The sequence below is a fragment of the Bos taurus genome, chromosome X (assembly GCF_002263795.3).
Source record: "Bos taurus isolate L1 Dominette 01449 registration number 42190680 breed Hereford chromosome X, ARS-UCD2.0, whole genome shotgun sequence".
In the NCBI taxonomy this organism is placed as follows: Eukaryota; Metazoa; Chordata; class Mammalia; order Artiodactyla; family Bovidae; genus Bos; species Bos taurus.
Window position 1 is genome coordinate 82191349 of NC_037357.1, and position 14230 is coordinate 82205578.

Sequence of the window (14230 nt, forward strand, 5' to 3'; positions counted from 1 at the left end):
GGTGAAAAAAATCTTAAAAAGAAGTTTTTTTAACAAGAAAAACAAAGAGGAAAACTCCACAGCATTGCAAAAGGGTAATGTGAACATGGAAGTATGTAGAGGGAATAAACAGTGTGATTCATAAGAAAAAAAAAAGTTCTCAAGATGGTAGTTCTTCTTGGTTGTGGAGTCTGCCCCCATGGATGGGGTTGGATTAGTGTCCTGTGATGTTTTCCTGGTTGGGGGAGCTTGTGCCTGTGTTTTTCTGGTTGATGGAGCTGGACCTCGTCTCTCTGAAGGGCAGTGCAATGTACATTGGTTGGTTTGGGGAATATCTGTCAGTTCAGTATACCTTTGAACAATCCTTCTGGCTTTGTCAGTGTTAGACACATCTATTTCCACAGCTGTTTCGAAGTGGCCCTCTCAGGATATTTTTACCGTCACCAGCCCCCTACTTGTTCCTGGAATCTTCACTGGTGCTTCCGTTTCCTGGTCTTGCCTTGAATAGCAGACCAAAGCTTGCTAGGTCGGGGCATGTATGGATCTTTTCTCTGCTCCCTGACCCTTCCCTTTGCATCACGGAGATGTGTATGGACTTCCCTCAGTCCCCTGAGGTTGTCCTATATGTCACATGGCTTGTGTGCATTTGCTTGGTTCACTGGACCCACCCTCTATGTCGTGAGTATTGTGTGCACTTGTCTTGGGCCCATTCTCTGCGTGGAGCAGGTGGGGGTGGACCTGTGTGCACTTGTCCCGTCTCACTTGGCCTGCCTGCCAGACTCCAGCTCCAGCAGCCAGGGAATCAGCCTGAAGGGGTGAGTGGTGTCGGCGGACAATGATGTAGCCTCTGACTCAAGGTGCGGGGCTACATGTTTATTTCAAGCTTTAGGTTTTCTTTTATACTTTGACAAAAGCATTAGGTCAGAGGTTTGACATTTTTAGTTTCCCCCACCCAGATTTATTGTCTCCAGAAATCATCGTTGCCCTACAAATAGAGTTCCTGCTTCAGTGATTCTCTCAGAATCGGCTTTACTATCTATTATCTACTTCCTCTTATGTGTCCTATACTTAACTTGTGATTACATTGTAACTCATGCTACATTCCTCAGTTTATTTCTTATCTTTCTAAATCCTGTTTGCCCCTAGCATCCTAAGATCACTATCTCCTAAAAAGTCTTCTAGCTATTAATATCTCTAAAATTCCTAATCTCTATAAACTATAGTAAAATATGCTAACACTACAACATTCCTTAAACTTTTAGCTTCTAACTATTCTTAATTACTCCTAAACCCTAAACTCAGCAAACTTCTTTTGCCATAAATATTTCCCTCACAAACAGGTCTCAGATAACAGTCCTTCCCATGGCCTCAAGTTGTGGCCTACATGCTCATCCTGGAACATTCTTTGTAAAGATCCTTGAACAAATGTCAATGGTTACTTTATAGATTATTCACTGGGCACAACTGCAGAAGGCTTTGTGCCTTCTCATGCTCCTCCCAAGAACAATAAGCACCTTAACATTCTTTCCAGCCAAGTCAACCAAAGAAAGGAAAGAACAAGTCAGAATTACAAGAACTAACTCCTTCATCCCGGGACCATGCCTGCGGGATGAGGAGAGGGGGTCGGGGCCATGCCTACATTTTTGTCAGTAATGCCTAACGTGGCTCCCGACACCTGACCTCTATGTCGCAGGACTTCTGTGTTCTTTTGGTTCCCTGGGCCTGCTCTCTATGCTGTGAGGTTTGTGTGTGCTATAGAGGTTTGTATGCCATGCCTCTCTTGGCACCCTGGGCCTGCCCTCTGCACCACAGGGCTTCTGTGGGCTTGTTTCAGTTCCCTGAGCCTGTTGTCTGGTTGGGGCCACAGTCTGTGAGCTGTCTATGGGCTGAGAAGTGCAGCCTTCTTTGTTCTCCAATCTCCAAGTCTCTGCTTTGCCCAGCCTTCTGAGATTGTGCAGATACCCCTCCCCACAATGAGGTTTCCTCCCAGCTCATGGCAACTGCCCCTGTTTCAGAATTCCTCCCTCCCTCTCTCGGTGCAACAAGCTCCCGTCCAGATGTTCTGTGCCTTTTCCCTTTTTATGTCTCCATCTTCTCTCCTACCTCATTCCAGGGAGCTTAGTCTGCCCCCTGGAGGCCTGGGGTCTTCTGCTGTCGCCTAGAGATTGCTTTGTAGGAGATTCATATCTTATTGAGTTTTTGATGTATTTGTGGGGAGGCTGACCATCTCCCTATCTTACTCCTCTGCCATCTTTTTCCGACCTTTTCCCCCTTTTGAGCTAATTCTTGAGAAACCTTAAGGATTGTATCCAGATTTTTTTTTTTAAATGTGGATATCTGGTTGTTTCATCACTATTTCTGAAAAGAGTGTCCTTTCTCCATTGAATTACTTTAGCTTCTTTGGCAAAGGTCAATGGATTATTTTTGTGTGAATCTATATCTGGGCTCTGTTCTCTTCCATTGATGTATTTGTCTATTTCTTCAGCAATACTATACATTTTTTTTGCAAAATTAAAAAATATTGAAATAGAGTTAACTTAAATATTGTGTCAGATATATGTTGCTCTTGTTTAGTCACTTAGTCATGTCTGAATCTTTTGTGACCCCATGGACTGTAGCCTGTCAAGCTCCTTTGTCCATGGGATTTCCCAGGCAAGAATCCTGGAGTGTATTGTTCTTTCTTTCTCCAGGGGATCTTCCTGAATCAGGGACTGAACCCATGTCTTCTGTATTGCAGGTGGATTCTCTACTCCCAAGCCAATGGGCAAGTCCATGATTCAGATACATAGATATTAAAATTATTTTCTATTATCAGATATTACAAGATGTTGAATATAGTTCCATTTGCTATACAGTAAATCCTCATTGCTTATCTATTTTAGGTATAGTAGTTTGTGTGTGTTAATTCTATATTCTTAATCCTCCTCCCCTCCTGTTCCCCTTTGGTAATTGTAAATTTACTTTTTATGTCTGTGAGTGTGTTTCTGTTTTGTATATATATTCACTTGTATTATTTTTTAGCTTCCACATGTAAATGATATTATATGATACTTGTCTGACTTACTTCACTTAGTATGGTTATCTCTAGGTCCATCCCTGTTGCTGCAAATGGCAATATTCCATTGTATGAATCTATGCTTACATATACATATGTGTGTATATGTTTATATATACATATATGATATATATATATATATATATATATACACATACATATAGTATATATATACCACATGTGTATGGGCTTCCCTGGTGGCTCAGACAGTAAAGAATCCGACTGCAATGTGGGAGGCCTGAGTGCGATCCTGAGTTGGGAAGAACCCTTGGAGGAGGGTATAGCAACCCACTCCACTATTCTTGCCTGGAAAATCCCTATGGACAGAGGAGCCTAATGGGCTACAATCCATGGGGTTGCAAAGAGTCAGACATGATTTAGTGACTAAGCACAGAATGAATATATATATATATGATATGTGTAAGATGTGATATATATATATCACATTTTCTTAAGCCAAACATGTATTGATGGGCACTTGGTTGTTTCTATGTCTTGGCTGTTGTAATAGTGCTGCTATGTACATTGGGGTACATATATCTTTTGGAATTAAATTCTCATTTTTTTTGAGGGGATATATCCACAGGAGTGTGATTGCTAGATCATACGGTAGCTCTATTTTTAGTTTTTTAAGGAACCTCCATACCGTTTTCCATAGTGGATGCACCACTTTACATTCCCACAAACTGTGTAAGGGCTCCCTTTTCTCTGTTTCCTCTCTAGTATTTATTATTTGTAGAATTTTTAATGATGACCATTCTGACCAGTTTGAGGTGATGTTGTTCACTTGCCCCCTTGTGTCTGACTCTTTGCGACCCCATGGACTGCAGCACACCAAGCCCCCTGGTCCCTCACCATCTCCCAAAGTCTGCCCAAGTTCATGTCCATTACATTGGTGATGCCATCCAGCAATCTCATCCTCTGATGTCCTTTTCTCCTTCTGCCCTCAGTCTTTTCCAGCATCAGGGACTCTTCCAATGAGTCCACTGTTCACATCAGATGACCAAATTATTGGAGATTCAGCTTCAACATCAGTCCTTCTAAATGAGTATTCAGGGTTGATTTCCCTTAAGATTAACTAGTTTGATCTCCTTGGTGTCCAAGGAACTCTCAAGAGTCTTCTCCAGCACCACAGTTGGAAGGCATCAATTCTTCAGTGCTCTGCTGTCTTTATGGTCCACCTCTCATAACCATACATGAACATTGGGAAGACCATAGCCTTGACTATATGGACCTTTGTCAGCAAAATAATGTCTCTGCTTTTCAACACACTGTCTAGGTTTGCCATTGTTTTCCTGCCAAGAAGCAAACGTCTTCTGATTTCATAGCTACAGTCACCATCTGCAGTGATTTTAGAGCCCCAAAAGAAAATAATCTGTCATTACTTCCACTTTTTGCCTTCTATTTACCATGAAGTAATGGAGTTGGATGCTATGATCTTAGTTTTTTTAATATTTAGTTTTAAGCCAGCTCTTTCACTCTCCTCCTTCACCCTTGTCAAGAGACCCTTTAGTTCCTCTTTGCTTTCTGCCATTAGAATGGTATCATCCAGATATCTGTGGTTATTGATTTTCTCCCGTCTATCTTGATTCCAGCTTACAACTTATCCAGCTTGGCATTTCTCATGATGTGCTCAGCATATGGATTAAACAAGCAGGGTGATAGCAGACACCCCTGTTGTACTTTTTTTTTTTTTAATTGTCACCCTGCTTATTTTTTTTTAATTTAATTTTATTTTTAAACTTTACAATATTGTATTGGTTTTGCCAAATATCAAAATGAATCCGCCACAGGTATACATGTGTTTCCCATCCTGAACCCTCCTCCCTCCTCCCTCCCCATACCATCCCTCTGGGTCGTCCCAGTGCACCAGCCCCAAGCATCCAGTATCGTGCATTGAACCTGGACTGGTGACTCGTTTCATATATGATATTATACGTATTTCAATGCCATTCCCCAAATCATCCCACCCTCTCCCTCTCCCACAGAGTCCAAAAGACTGTTCTATACATCAGTGTCTCTTTTGCTGTCTCATATACAGGGTTATTGTTACCATCTTTCTAAATTCCATATATATGCGTTAGTATACTGAATTGGTGTTTTTCTTTCTGGCTTACTTCACTCTGTATAATAGGCTCCAGTTTCATCCACCTCATTAGAACTGATTCAAATATATTCTTTTTAATGGCTGAGTAATACTCCGTTGTGTATATGTACCACAGCTTTCTTATCCATTCATCTGCTGATGGATATCTAGGTTGCTTCCATGTCCTGGCTATTATAAACAGTGCTGCGATGAACATTGGGGTACACGTGTCTCTTTCAATCCCACTGCTGGGCATACACACTGAGGAAACCAGAATTGAAAGAGACATGTGTACCCCTGTTGTACTTCTTTCTCAATCGTGAACCAACCAGTTGTTCCATACAGAGTTCTAACTGTTGCTTCTTGACTTGCATATAGGTTTCTCAGGAGACAGGTAAGATGGTCTGGTATTCCCATCTCTTTAAGAGCTTTCCACAGTTTATTATGATCCATACAGTCAAAGGCTTTTGTGTAGTCAATGAAACAGAGGTAGATGTTTTTCTGGCATTCCCTAGCTTTCTGTATGATCCAGCAAATGTGTGAGGTGATACCTCATGGTTTTGATTTGCATTTCTCTAATTATTTAGTGATATTTAGTACCTTTTCATGTGACTGTTGACCATCTATAGTTCTTTGGAAAAATGTCTATTTACATCTTTTGTCTAGTTTTTAATTTTTTTAATATTAAATTGTGTGAGCCGTTTGTATATTTCGGCTATTAACTCCTTGTTATTCATATTGTTTGCAAATAATTTCTTCTATTCTGTAGGTTGTTTTTTCAGTTTGATGATTTCTTTGCTGTACAAGAGCTTTTAAGTTTCATTAACTCTCATGTTTACTTTTGCTTTTATTTATTTTGCTTTCAGAGACTGAGCTAAGGAAACATTGCTGATTTATGTCAGAGAATGCTTTGCCTATGTTCTTTTCTAGAATTTTTATGGTGTCGTGTCTTATATTTAGATCTTTTTACCATTTTGAGTTCATTTTTACATAGAGTGTGAGGGGCATTCTAATTTCATTGATTTACTTGTAACTTCCCAGCTTTTCCAACAGCACTTATTGAAGGTACTATATTTTATCCACTGTATATTCTTCTTGCATCCTTTGTTATAGTTTAATTGACTGTGTGTCTGTAGGTTTATTTCTGGGCTCTCTATTCTTTTCTTGTTGTTGTTGTTCAGTAGCTAAGTTGTATCTGACTTTGTGACCCCCGTGAACTGCAGCATGCCAGACTTCCCTGTCCTTCAGTATGTCCTGGAGTTTGCTGAATCTCATGTCCATTGAATCAGTGATGCCATCCAACATCTCATCCTCTGTCACCCCCTTCTCCTCCTGCCTTCAGTCTTTCCCAGCATTAAGGTCTTTTACAATGAGTTGGCTGTTTGCATCAGGTGTCCAAAGTTTTGAAGTTTCAGCTTCAGCATCAGTCCTTCCAATGAATTGATATTCCTTTCTATTGATCTTCATTTGTGCCAATACCATGCTGTTTGGATAACTGTAGGTTTGTAATGTTGTCTTAAGTCTGGATGAGTTATGTCTCTAGCTTTGTTCTTTTTCTCAGGATTGTTTTGGAAATTCTGAAACTTTTGTCTATTATATGTTCTAGCTCTGTGAAAAATATTATGGACCAACACCATACTCTCTTGATTTAATGTAACTTTGTAAATAAATTGTGGAGTAGGGTAGGAACTTTAAAACCTATTTATCAATATCCACAAAATAAATTGCTGGGATTTTGGTATTATGTTGAATTTATAGATTAAGTTGGGACAAACTAACATCTTAAAAATATTGTCTTACTATTCATGAGCATCAATTATCTCTTCATTATTTATACCTTCTTTGATTTCTTTCATCAGAGTTTTATAGTTTCCTCCTATTAGATTTATTTTTTTAGATATATTTTTTGTGAACTATTTTAACAGTTGGAAAAAACAAAACAAAACTCTAGACCCATACCAGCAGTGTCACCTGGAAAAATTGGTAGAAATGCATGTCTATAGCCACACTCCAAAGTTATTTGAGAGTTAAATATGGAAGTACCTATGTTGTTCAATATTTATTTTTATTAGGAGCATGTGGTTGAATTGGAAGCAATGTAACAGACCACAAAATGGTCTATCTTCCCTTTCTGTGATTAGATGACTTTCTATTGGCAGCTCAGTTTTGTTAAACCCATTAATTCTGATAGCAAGAGCTCTTTAATCTTCCTGCTTCAACAGGAAGTAATCACTCTTCCTTTTCAACAGTGTGATTTCTCAGAATACTGCTACCATTTTATCTCGGCTCCTGGAGAGTTAGGATTGAAATCAGGGCCTTTAAGCAGGGAGATGATTGCTGTGCCAATAACTTGGTTGTTGACTTCACACTAATCACTTTATTTCTTCTAGTCTCCTTTTTTAATATGTAGAATGAGAAAATACTTCCCACCTCCCAAGTTTGTTGTATATACACCAAATGATAAAATGAATATGAAAGTGTTGCATAAATAGAAAAAACACTGATCATATAAATGTTTCTAGTTATCTTTTGTTGCCTAAAAGATTAGGCTTGTGGAAATTTGACTTTGGGAATTTTTTTCATTTAAGAAATTTGCTTTTAAAAAGATACTTAAGAGTTCAATATGGGTAGTCTTCCCGGAGCCTATTAGATGCCCCACTAGTTTAATGTTTTCTTCTATCACAAGAGTTTTTGGACTGCTACAAATTTGATCTCAAAGACATTCATGCCCATTTCATCCAGATGCCACTAGAAATGTCATCTGTGCAGCTCTTAAGCCCTATTTGTTTCTTGACCTCTTTTATTTACCCCAAAGCTCTAAAATATGCACCTTTTGAGATGTTTTCCTCACCATTCTTCTGGCTGTTTTCTACAGGACTAGCTAATTTTCTTCTGTCTTTAATTATAGTGTGCTCATTCAATTCTTCAATCATATATTGAGTGTTGGCTTCCCATTTCCCATTTAATTCCAGGAATGCTGCTGTGAAGGTAGGGCTAAATGAAGTCCTTTTACAACATGCCAGGAATTTATTGCTTGACTGCATCTCTTTCATCTCCTGGAAGTGTAGTAAAAGTACTTGTGTACCTCAGTATGGTAGCTGTTAAAGAGCTTTTTATCATTTCTCTAAGAAGAGGCCAAAAAAAGCTTTAGTAGAAGAGGGAGGAAGATCACAGTCCTAGCATGTGACAACTGCAAATATCTAGTCATTCTCATAAATATGTTTTAAAGTGTGGAAGAAAGTATGGAGAAAACAAACAAAGAGAAGCTTTGCAGCCTTTATTTCTTAACAAGTACAGTGGAGGAGGTAGTAGTACCTCTGAAAGTATCCTTTAAAAATCTCGCTAACAGACTTTCTCTATAATTAAAGATAGGGGGCTTGCCTAGGTGCCGTTCTGACTCTGAAGGGAACTCTATTTGCAATGGTAAGGTCTGTTTTTAAGAATTGCAAAAAATGAACTTAGTGTACTTTCAGTGCCTTCTTTTTGTAATATGTTAACTATCAATGACTCATTTACTAATGATCTATTGCTACATAACACCCTATTCTAAAACTTATCAAGTTAAACTAAAACTATTTAATTTTATTTCATGTTTTTTTTGGGGGGTCATGAATTTAGGAAGGGGTTACCTGGGAGACTCTTCTGCTCTATGTGGTGGTATTCACTTGGGATATGGGGTGGTATGGAAGATAAAAAGTAGCTTCACTTACATATCTGACTCCTTAGTGACTGGAAGCCTGAACTCAGCTGGACTGCTGACAAGAATGTCTACATTTGACCCCTCTAGCTTGGTAGTGGCAGGATATTTCAACTTCTTATACTGTGGCTCAGGTCTTTTGAGGACTGTTCCAAAGCAACCAGGTGGAAATTACTGGCTTTTTATGACCTAGCCTGAGATGTCATGTAGTATCACTTCTGCTGTATTTTGTTGGTTCAGAACAGGAATAAACTCACTTGTATTCAAGGTAAAGGGAATAGAGGCCTTTCTTCTCAGTGTGAGGAGTATCATAGAATTGGTGACCATGCTTTAAAACTTCCACTGTAGTAAAGAAAAAAAATTGCTCCCTGTATCTATGACACCAATGATTTAGTTTATTTCCAGGTGGGTACACAAAGTTGATAGCACATAATTCACAGTCCATTGAAAAGTAGCATGTATTAGGCAAGAGAGACAGGCTGGTACTTTTAGTAAGAATATTATTGTTTTCAATTGAAGATAGTCATCGAGCTTTGATTGGATGAGAGTTTGCCCATTTATTTGAACCTTAAATCATACCTGGATGCAAAATAAGAGGTCCTGCTTGTAGGACCTGAATGCAATATGTATTAATGCCTCAACTTGCCTTGCTCTTTGTTGATAGTTTCAAAATTGCTTCTTAGTTTGGAAATTAAGGGGTTCCCTGATAGCTCAGTTGGTAAAGAATCTACGTGCAATGCAGGAGACCTGTGTTTGATCTCTGGGTTGGGAAGATCCACTGGAGAAGGGAAAGGCTACCCACTCTAGAATTCTGGCCTGGAGAATTCCCTGGACTGTATAATCCATGGGGTCGCAAAGAGTCAGACACGACTGAGGGACTTTCACTTTTGGAAAACGTAGGACTGGTCAAAACTGGCTTTCTACTCTGTCTTCTGTTTTTGTTATAAAGATATTTCTTGTGTTACTGCCACTTCAGTCTCATCAGATAAGGAAACCAGTCCCTCTTTTTTTTTTTGTTTTTTTCTTGTCTTGTAATAGATCAAAATTAAAACATAGCTAACTTGCACCTCTGGAAAAACAAACCCTGCTTGTTGCATTGGATAGGTGCAAATTCCCAAGAGGTTTATATGAAAAACAAAGCTTTGTATATCTCTGCCATCCCAGTGTACAAGGGCTCCAGTTTGGCTATGATGTTTTTCATTTCCAAAACCAATATTGCCAATATTTTTAGTACATGGAAAGGCTGTTCCTGTCAGGTTCTGAGCATACAGTTACATCTTTTGAAGGCCTGGTCTAGTATTCTCTGTGATGCTGTAATAGATTCTTAGTTCTGAGGGAAATGTTCTGGCTTTATGACAAACTAGGGCAGGGCTAGAAACAGTTTATACTGGGATCTTTCCTGGTGCTATTACTGTTAATTCATTTGCTTTCCTAGTGCTATTACTGTTAATTCCCATGAAATGATTTGTACTTGGTGCAATTGCCCTTTTCATGTGTTTTTGCATTCCCCTTTTCTTCTCTTTTCCACAAATACTTCAGGCTTCCTGTGTCTATTTCTGGTCATGTCTCTGGATATTTATCAATTAAAAAGTCAGATAATACTACCAGTAAAGTTGCAAAGAAAGGCCCCTAATGTTTCTTTTCTCATTTTCTCTGAAAGCATTTGATTTTAAAAGAGCAATGTGGGAAAACAGTAACAAAACCCAACAAACCAGCAAACCAGGTAACATTTTGCACTAATATACATTGATGATGTATTATAAGGAAATATCCTAGTAACAATGAATCTTGACTCTGAACCTTGCTAATTTGAAAGTTATTTTGTGTGTTTTTTCTTTTTCTCTAGGTACACAATGCTAGTGATTTGCTGATCAAACCCCTGGAGAATTTCCGGAAGGAACAAATAGGCTTCACAAAGGTACATTTTCTCTACGTGTGTAGATACTTTTTTTTATAGCATGTGGATAGTTGTTTGGGCTACCACCCTTCACCCTTCAAGCTTGAGGAGGATTCATCTCTATAAGAAAACTTCTTATCAGAAAGTGAGAACATCTGGATTTAGCTCCTGACTGTGCTTCCAGCTACCTGTAACTGTGGACAAGATACTTCTCCTTTTGGAGCTTCAGATTCTCCATATGGAAAATGGGAACTTGATAATAATAGATATTATTTAAAGATGACTTACTATGTTCTGAGCCCTGGGCTAGGTGTTTTACATTCATTCTCTTAATCACAACAAACCTGTGAGGTTCTGGTATTATCCCCATTTTACAAATAAGGAAACTGAAGTTTGAACAAGATAAAGACCATGACCAAAATTATCGTGATGTAGTTAGTAACTGACAGTCACTAAGATTTAAAACTGAGGATCTGTTTAGCTTCAAATCCCACATGCTTTCAATTAAACTATACTGTCTATATCTGTGTTATCCAATATGGTAGCCAAAAACTATATAAAGAAAATAAAATTAGTTTCTCAGATATGATAGTCACATTTCAAATGCTTAGTGAGTCACATGTGGCTAGTGGCTGTTGTATTGGATAGTGCAAACATAGAACATTTCCATTATTGTAGAAATTTCTACTGGGCAGCATTGTACCAGATAATGTCAAATTCCCATGGATCTCTCTGATTCCCCAGTGTCTCATGAAGGGGCATGAATAATTGTCAAATTTCTTTTTTTTCATGAGAATATTTGGAGAAACTTTATTCATAATAGCCCCCAAACTGGAAACAGCCCAAAGGTCCATCAATGGATAAATTATTGCCAATGAGTTTTCTAAGATGCTTCCATGTCCTGTTGTTGTTGTTGTTCAGTTGCTAAATTGTGTTTAACTCTTTGCAATCACATGGACTACAGCCTGGCAGGCTTCTTGTCCTACACATTCTCCCAGAGTTTGCTCTAATCCATTTCCACTCATTTGGTGATGCTATCTAATGATCTAATCCTCTGCCACCCCCTCTCCTTTTGCCTTCAATCTTTCCCAGCATCAGGGTCTTTTTCAATGAGTTGGCTCTTTACATCAGGTGGCCAAAGTATTGGAGCTTCAGCTTCAGTATCAGCCCTTCCAATGAATATTCAGGATTTATCTCCTTTAAGATTGACTGGTTGATCTCCTTGCAGTTCAAGGAACTCTCAAGAGTCTTCTCCAACACCACAGTTCAAAAGCATCAGTTCTTCAGTGCTCAGCTTTCTTTATAGTCTAACTCTCACATCCATACATGACTATTGGAAATACCACAGCCTTGACTAGACAGACCTTTGTTGGCAAAGTAATGTCTTTGTCTTTGCTTTTAAATATGCTGTCTAGGTTGGTCATAACTTTCCTTCCAAGGAGTAAGCGTCTTTTAATTTCATGGCTGCAGTCACCATCTAAGTGATTTTGGCACCCAAGAAAACAAAATATGCCATTGTTTCTACTTTTCCCCCATCTGTTTGCCATGAAGTGATGGGACTGGATGCCATGATCTTAGTTTTTTGAATGTTGGGTTTTAAGCCAGCTTTTTCATACTCCTCTTTCATCTTCATCAGGAGATCTTTAGTTTGTCTTCACTCTCTGCCATTATATTTGTATCATCTGCATATCTGAGGTTGTTGATATTTTCCCTCACAATCTTGATTCAGCTTGTGATTCATGCAGCCCATCATTTTACATAATGTATTCTGCATATAAGTTAAATAAACAGGGTGACAATAACAGCCCTGTCATACCATCTCCTACCATCTCTGGGTTGTCCCAGAGCACCAACTTTGAGTGCCCTGCTTTATGTATCAAATTTGAACTGGTCATCTATTTTACATATGATAATATACATGTTTCACTGCTATTCTCTCAAATCATCCCACCCTCGCCTTCTCCCACACAGTCCAAAAGTCTGTTCATTTTTTTTTTTATTCTATTTTATTTTATTTTTAAACTTTACAATATTGTATTAGTTTTGCCAAATATTGAAATGAATCTGCCACAGGTGTACCTGTGTTCCCCATCCTGAACCCTCCTCCCTCCTCCCTCTCTATACCATCCCTCTGGGTCGTCCCAGTGCACCAGCCCCAAGCATCCAGTATCGTGCATCGAACCTGGACTGGCAACTCGTTTCATACATGCCATTATACATGTTTCAATGCCATTCTAGAAATCTCCCCACCCTCTCCCTCTCCCACAGAGTCCATAAGACTGATCGATACATCAGTGTCTCTTTTGCTGTCTCGTACACAGGGTTATTGTTACCATCTTTCTAAATTCCATATATATGCGTTAGTATACTGTATTGGTGTTTTTCTTTCTGGCTTACTTCACTCTGTATAATAGGCTCCAGTTTCATCCACCTCATTAGAACTGATTCAAATGTATTCTTTTTAATGGCTGAGTAATACTCCATTGTGTTTATGTACCACAGCTTTCTTATCCATTCCTCTGCTGATGGACATCTAGGCTGCTTCCATGTCCTGGCTGTTATAAACAGTGCTGTGATGAACATTGGGGTACATGTGTCTCTTTCAATTCTGGTTTCCTCAGTGTGTATGCCCAACAGTGGGATTGCTGGATCATAAGGCAGTTCTATTTCCAGTTTTTTAAGGAATCTCCACACTGTTCTCCATAGTGGCTGTACTAGTTTGCATTCCCACCAACAGTGTAAGAGGGTTCCCTTTTCTCCACACCCTCTCCAGCATTTATTGCTTGTAGACTTTTGGATTGCAGCCATTCTGACTGGTGTGAAATGGTACCTCATTGTGGTTTTGATTTGCATTTCTCTGATAATGAGTGATGTTGAGCATCTTTTCATGTGTTTGTTAGCCATCTGTATGTCTTCTTTGGAGAAATGTCTATTTAGTTCTTTGGCCCATTTTTTGATTGGGTCATTTATGTTTCTGGAGGTGAGCTGTGGGAGTTGCTTGTATATTTTTGAGATTAGTTGTTTGTCAGTTGCTTCATTTGCTATTATTTTCTCCCATTCTGAAGGCTGCCTTTTCCCCTTGCTTATAGTTTCCTTTGTTGTGCAGAAGCTTTTAAGTTTAATTAGGTCCCATTTGTTTATTTTTGCTTTTATCTCCAATATTCTGGGAGGTGGGTCATAGAGGATCCTGCTGTGATGTATGTTGAAGAGTGTTTTGCCTATATTCTCCTCTAGGAGTTTTATAGTTTCTGGCCTTCTGTTTAGATCTTTAATCCATTTTGAGTTTATTTTTGTGTATGGTGTTAGAAAGTGTTCTAGTTTCATTCTTTTACAAGTGGTTGACCAGGTTTCCCAGCACCACTTGTTAAAGAGATTGTCTTTAATCCATTGTATATTCTTGCCTCCTTTGTCAAAGATAAGGTGTCCATATGTGCGTGGATTTATCTCTGGGCTTTCTATTTTGTTCCATTGATCAATATTTCTGTCTTTGTGCCAGTACCATACTGTCTTGATAAC

The 14230-nt window shown here is 38.8% G+C and overlaps 1 protein-coding gene across 5 annotated transcripts in view; it reads left to right on the plus strand.

Moving 5' to 3' along the window:
* OPHN1 (oligophrenin 1) overlaps nucleotides 1–14230 on the plus strand; it is a 627113-nt gene that overhangs the window by 212052 nt on the left and 400831 nt on the right. For all 5 annotated transcript variants that reach the window (XM_024988791.2, XM_024988795.2, XM_024988793.2 and 2 more), the window contains one exon: nucleotides 10664–10735. In XM_024988791.2, the coding sequence (XP_024844559.1) occupies nucleotides 10664–10735 (72 nt within the window). The remainder of the gene's footprint in view (nucleotides 1–10663; nucleotides 10736–14230) is intronic.